The sequence below is a fragment of the Cynoglossus semilaevis genome, chromosome 16, assembly GCF_000523025.1.
Source record: "Cynoglossus semilaevis isolate Cse_v1.0 chromosome 16, Cse_v1.0, whole genome shotgun sequence".
In the NCBI taxonomy this organism is placed as follows: domain Eukaryota; kingdom Metazoa; phylum Chordata; class Actinopteri; order Pleuronectiformes; family Cynoglossidae; genus Cynoglossus; species Cynoglossus semilaevis.
This window is the reverse complement of record NC_024322.1, coordinates 18296293-18302751: the sequence shown is the minus strand read 5'-3', so window position 1 is coordinate 18302751 and position 6459 is coordinate 18296293. Positions and strand designations below refer to the sequence as shown.

At 41.8% G+C, this 6459-nt stretch overlaps 1 protein-coding gene across 1 annotated transcript in view; it reads left to right on the top strand.

Annotated features, from left to right (window-relative positions):
* Positions 1–6223, top strand: part of lrp1bb (low density lipoprotein receptor-related protein 1Bb) — a 176515-nt gene extending 170292 nt beyond the window's left edge. The window contains exons 87-91 of the mRNA XM_025063745.1: positions 1333–1409; positions 2630–2720; positions 2926–3076; positions 4674–4748; positions 5149–6223. Of these exons, the coding sequence (XP_024919513.1) occupies positions 1333–1409; positions 2630–2720; positions 2926–3076; positions 4674–4748; positions 5149–5289 (535 nt within the window). The 3' untranslated portion in view covers positions 5290–6223. The remainder of the gene's footprint in view (positions 1–1332; positions 1410–2629; positions 2721–2925; positions 3077–4673; positions 4749–5148) is intronic.
* The last annotated feature ends 236 nt before the right edge of the window (positions 6224–6459 follow it).

Below are 6459 nucleotides of genomic sequence, written 5' to 3'. Positions count from 1 at the left end.
GACACATGGGCTCTTCTTCACAGTGTGGCAACTTATCATGTAATAAGTTATGGACAGAGAGTCATCTGACGCAGTAACTCAAAATAAGCTGATATATTAAAGTGACGGACGGCGATGGCGTGAACAATTATTATTTCACTACATGACGACTAGTTCTAATTTACGGCGACAGTCAGATTTAGTGGCAGCGGAGCCGAGCTGGATCAACATCATCAGTGGTGATTTTCCTTTGACTCAAGTGACACTCACTGTCAGCCACTCCTGAGATAAATCTCTCATTGCCCCAATCGGTGTAAATCTGAAGGAGCCCAGGCTCATCAGGTCTGGCTGCCAGTCATATGGCCGAGGCAGTGGGTTTTTAAGCTTATGTATCAGATATTTGAAAAAACTAAAGACAGATTCTAATGTATTTTTATTAATTGTACTTGGAGGAGTTTGTTTGGCACATATTTGTTTTGACATCCTTGTTAGGACTTATTACATTATCAGTTGCTGCATGACTTCTGCCCCTCACTGCCACCCATTCACACATCCTGTGCAGTACAGAAACTGAAGGGGGGGGGGGCAAAAACCTGAAACTGTCTTGTGTTTATTGGGATGATAATGTTTTAAGCAGCTTCTGCATGTTGTCACCAGCAGGGGGTGGAGCTGGGGGTTTGGGGGGGTCATCCTTTAACTACGAACATCAGAAATGGGTGTTAGTCTGTAACAGGTTTAGAAATGTTCTTCCGTCTCTTATTGGTGTTTCTGTGGCCAACGGCTCCCTTTAATTTGAACATTATTCTGAGGAAGATCTGATGAATTTCCTTTGAATGTGGAGCTGCTCTCTTTAGTCTCGATGGCCTGGTGTTCTCATTCCTGGAGTGCATGTGATTTTAAATGTTTTCATTCCGTCATCATCCAGTCACAGACCCCCACCCGCCCCCCACACCCTCACCCCTGGGTCATTCATGCTTTACAGAGCCATCTGCATCAGTGGTGTGAAATTAGACCTCACCTTCTCTAACAAGGGTCATGCATCACGCCCATCACAGACCTTTGAAACACAAATGAGACGACTTGTTGACTGCTGTCATCCTTTGATTGCCACACTGTATATTTAACGTGCAAATTCACGCCAACCGTTGAACGAACATGTGCACAGACAGCGCCCCCCCTCCAGGTGGTGTTGTGTTTGTGTTGGATCACAGCGAGTCTTAAAAACCTGAATGTTTAGTAGAAGTAAAGCCACAGTCACATCGTTTGTCAGAGGTGTTTTCTCAGCAGTCTTGCTCATACAATGAAACGTATGCTAATGACAGTTTATTTATACTCTACTTTGACCTCCTTCAGATGTTCAGCCAATTGGGCAGGAACGCAGTGCGAGAGGCCCGCCCCTAAAAGCAGCAGATCAGACAAAACCAGCGGAGGTGAGAACTGGGAATTTCAAGAAGTCTTATTATAAAACTCAACAATTTCCCATGTGGCTTTCTGTATTTACCGTTTACACAGTGTCCTACTTCAGCTGAAGGCTTTTTGTTTATACCGCATGTCATGTTCCACTTGAAGGGTAACTTTGTGTGCGGAAACATCCGTTTGAATCATCCACAATTTCTACAGTCAGGTTTAAATATAATCTTCACCTTTGGATCTCCAACACAATTGAATTTTAATCCTAACTGAAAAAAAATTAAATTCCCTTCAATCCTGCCAGGCTTTATTATTTAAGATGGAAAAGGTGTTACTCAGCAGGTTCATCTTCATTGAACTGGTGCTGCTGTCTTTGCAAACCCATGAGGATTTAGTTGCACTGCAGTTCTTTCTCTAAGTTAATTTTAGGAGTGAAGTCTCTCAGGTAAAGTGAATATATTCCACACAATATATTCTGGCCAGGAGCTCTACCTATCATCTTCCCCTTAGTATCTCTGCTGCACCTTATTAACGTGCATTGTTCTGGCAGTTAGAGAAAGTGTACAAATTACTGCACAGCAGGTAAGTGCAGTCAGGAAACCAAGCACACTCTGTTCTCCTGACCTATTTTACTGCAGTAATAATATAAGAACATACAGAGTTTAAGCATCTAATGCACCTCAAAAACAAAAACATGCCATCGCAGAACCACGTTTGGACAGTCGGGTTATGAACCCTGTGCCTAAAGAAATAAAACTGATAACTGACTGAGATGAAGAACTTTTATTTAGTTTTCATTATAATTAATAAATAATTCTATTTATTTGAAAAACATTCCAGGGCCCACCACCAAACGAAAAAGGTCACAAAAAGTATATGTAATGAAATATAAAGGTCACAATTTACTCACTCAGTGCGAAACCTAGGCATGTTTAGTTGAACACAGCACTGGCAGGAATTGAAGAAAGATCTTCTTCAACAACCCTGAGTCGCTCTCTTTTTTCCTTTTTAATTCTTATACCATCTGCTGCCACCTAGTGGAATGGTTCAGTTTGTCACTACTCCATAGACAAATGGAAACTATTGTTGCTAAATTATTAGCCACAAATAAATAATAATATCCAGATCGATTTAGTTATACACCAGATGACATCAGCGCGTGCCGTGAGTCGCTGTTCTGGCAGAGTTGTTCCTGATGAATGAATAATAAATAATGGTGCGTCCTCTCTCTGCCCTCTAGGGAGCATAGCTATCATTGTGCCTCTGGTCCTGCTCGTCGTCTTGATCGTGATGGTGGTGGGAGGTGTTTACATCTGCAGACGGAGGCAAAGGTACGTCACCGCATGGAATATATACAATATATATACAATATATACAACAAATACAGCTGCATGTGAAAATAATGACCAACACGATGACAAACACTCCACCATTGATTCATAATTAAAATGTCATTAACTCATTCCCACATGATCAGCAATGTGCATGTCTTGTGTCTTGACCCCCCTCTCATCACCCCCCCACCCCCACCCCCAGGGGAAAACGTGTCCAGAGGCAGCCCATGACCAACGGTGGAATAAACGTGGAGATCGGGAACCCGTCATACAACATGTATGAAGTGGACCACGACAACCACGCTGACGCAGGCAGCCTGCTGAGACCCAACTTCACACTGGACCCCCAAAAGGTTCACTTTTACAGTCATGCTTGATGATAGTCGGCTTTAACCTGACGTAGGTTTTTTTTTTTTAATCTTTGTCGTATTTTCTTTACACGATGAAAAACAAAAAAACATCTTTCGGTTCTTGAGGCTTTTTCCATCTCCCTGTGAGATTTCAGCCTCAGAGTTGAGTGCGTTGCCGTTCCATCTGTGGCTCATACGATATCGTTAGTAAATGGCAGTGAAATCTACAGATAATGTGGAACACGAGGCTGTTTCAAAAGCTGCAAAACAACATATCATCACTGTCCTCTTTAGCTGGAGACCTGTACCTAAATGAGTACAGTACTCAACACTCCATATACTGCACTATTGCCTTCATTTAAACACATTATATATATTTTTGGTGAATTTTATTGATGTTCTTTGTTGCTAGAGGTCGCTGACCCCTGCACTGGGAACAATGACTATGTGACACAGTGGGGTAAATGTCCTGGTTTTGCCAGATAGCGTGAAGGTCAGATGTTAGCGTCCGAGCTCAGACATACGGTCTCTGTTTGTCTCCAGTTTCTTTCTTTATTACTCTGGAGAAAAACTCTGACCAAGAACAATTTTAATTCCAAGTCTGTGAACTGTGACAGTGTGTCTTTACGGCGGCACTGTGATGGACTGATGACATCATCCACTACAATTTAACTTGTCATTTGTCCAACACATTCTTCAGGCCAATGCTTGTACGTTATGATTTAGACTGTGCTTCTTAAATGGCTGGGCCACTCTGGGGTTGTTTCTGGGCCACACGTGGCCTGCGGGCCGCTGTTTGACTAGAAAAATTAATGACTCATATCATGTGTGCTGTTTTAAGAAGATACTGCGCTCGTGATTTAACAGGACAAAATTCAATTATGGCAGTATAAAACGATCCGTTGGATCATGAAACTCAATCGAGGAAAAAAAAAAACTCCCCTGAAAAATAGTTGTCAGTGTAAAAACGTGGAGCAGAGATTGATTTTTCACTGTGTGTTTGTGGTGCATCATAAACACTTTGTATTTCTGTGAATCAATGATGCCGTCTTTTCAGACATTCACCATACACACAGACAGGAAGTGAAGTCAAAATGGAAACAGTCATTTTTAACGACGTTTTTACATCATCACTGAGTGTCTCACTGTCTCACTGTGGGACAGACACCAACGCTCACGTCCACACTGGGATTTTTCCTTTTTTCAAAGGGATTTGTTTCTTGTTTCTTTGTACATATATTTATAGAAGTTGTAGAAAGTCCATGAACCAATAGGACGTCTTAATTCTTAATCAGCTCAAAGTACATACTAATGAACGGTCACCCATTGGTCGATCTGGTCGACCTCACCTGCTGCAGCTTCAACTCAAATGATTCGCTTTTTTCCTTCTTTTCTTCTTTTGCTTTTTCTGTTTTCCACGTAGAATCTTAGAAAAAAAAAAACGTTTCTGTTCGACCGGCGCTCTTCTGCCCCGTTAATCGAACTGAATCCCGTTCTTATTTCACCTGCTCCACATTTCGGAGCGTGCAGCCGAACCTGTTGATGTTTGAAGGTCACATGACTTTGATGATGGACACAAACAGCTGTTGTTGTCTTCCAGGGCTGGTGCGTCAAATCTAGTGATCCTCACACTCTGGGTATGAACTCTGTGCCCAAGGAGGTTATCCCTGGACAGGTGAACCTCACATACTCGTCTTCATGTGTAATTAAATCATCTTCATCATCGTCATCTTCATCCGTATCATTATACCTAAGAAGACAGACATGAACCCTGGAGTCTGAACGTCATCACATCCAACTAACGTCTTGTCTGTCAACCTTTCTGCCTGTCTTCATCTACTGCCCTCTAGCTGTTGGCTGACTTCACTTCACCTGTTATGTTACTACAGTTGATCCAAACACTAACATTACAGTCATCAGTCAGTTCATCATGGCAGTGACTACTAATGATGTCATTCTTTGTCATGGTCCCTGTCCCAGTGAAACCTGCAGCTGTCACTCCACCTCCATTCTGAAGTTCTACTTGATTCTCTCTTGATTCTTGTCTTACCTCCGTCTGTTTCCCTGTTTTGTAGCCCATGAACTACTCCAACCCCGTGTATGCAAAGATTTATATCGACGGACAAAACTGCAGGAAGCCGGTCATCAGTATCGACGAGAGGAGAGAGCTACTCCCAAAGAAATTAGAAGGGACAATTCATGAAACCGCCGCATAGCCTAACTTTACACTTTGTACTTCGTTTTCTACCACAATAAATAATGTATAGTACGACGGAAGACAGAAGTTTTTTTTTTTGTTTTTGTTTTTTTTTTAATTTCCTATGAGACTCTTAGGTTCTACTGGTTTAGCATCAGCATCATGTCGGTGTGGCTGTGCTGAAGAGATTTATTTTCCATTTGCCGTTTGCTTTATAATGTTTGTTAAATGTAAGTTATACAGCGCTATACTCTTCACTGTCCCACACACACACACACACACGAGTACAGCTGCTGATGGTGAAAACATTATTAACAACATACTGTAAGCCACACTCGTGCACAGTTGAAACCTTAAAATGCAGTGCTGAAACGTGTAGCCATGTCTGTTTCTGGTTTCAGTGGAATGTGGACACTGTCTTTTTTGTGAATGTGAAGAAGGCAGGATGGTCTCAGTCTGAGTTTGTTTTCTTTTTGTTTGTTTGTTTTAACGTCATGTGACAGAAGGAGCAGTGAACTTCACAGTCAGGCCGCGCGGCTCGGTAGCTGTGAGGATGTTTGTTTCTGTTCTCAGCGTCATCTGACGGATCTACAGACTGTGGACGGATCTTCCTGTGAAGATCCTGATATTTTTGACGTGATCTTTCCTCACACTACCTTTGTTCCCTTTCTACTCGTCTGTTCCGTATCCGCGGATTTCGATCTCTGTTTTGCCACGTTTTCACAGTAAGATACCATATCTCTGGGTGCAAGAGATTGAAGCCCACTTTGAATGTTCTCTGATCAGATCCCCAGATCCTGTACTGTACACTGAAGAGACAGATGCTGAATACCATATTTTTCTAGGCTTATTTGTCAACAGATGGGTCGGAGACATAGACGAGGAGGGGGATTTACCACGGTCACGAAGAAGGACTTAGGATATTGTTATAAGAGACATATGTAACTCCAGAAGAGGAAGATGATAAATATAAGAAATTTTATAATTTTGTATTTGATTTGTATGTCGTTTGGCTGCTTGTATTTTGAAGAAATGTACTAAATGTAAGTAATTTTTATATAAAAATGTAAATCATTATTGAATAAAGGGGGCTTATTTCCACTCAGCGTCCTGGTGGCCACACCTCCTCACCGCTCACTGCACGTCCAACACTTTTTCTTTAAGTCGTTGACATTTATTTTTTTAAAGA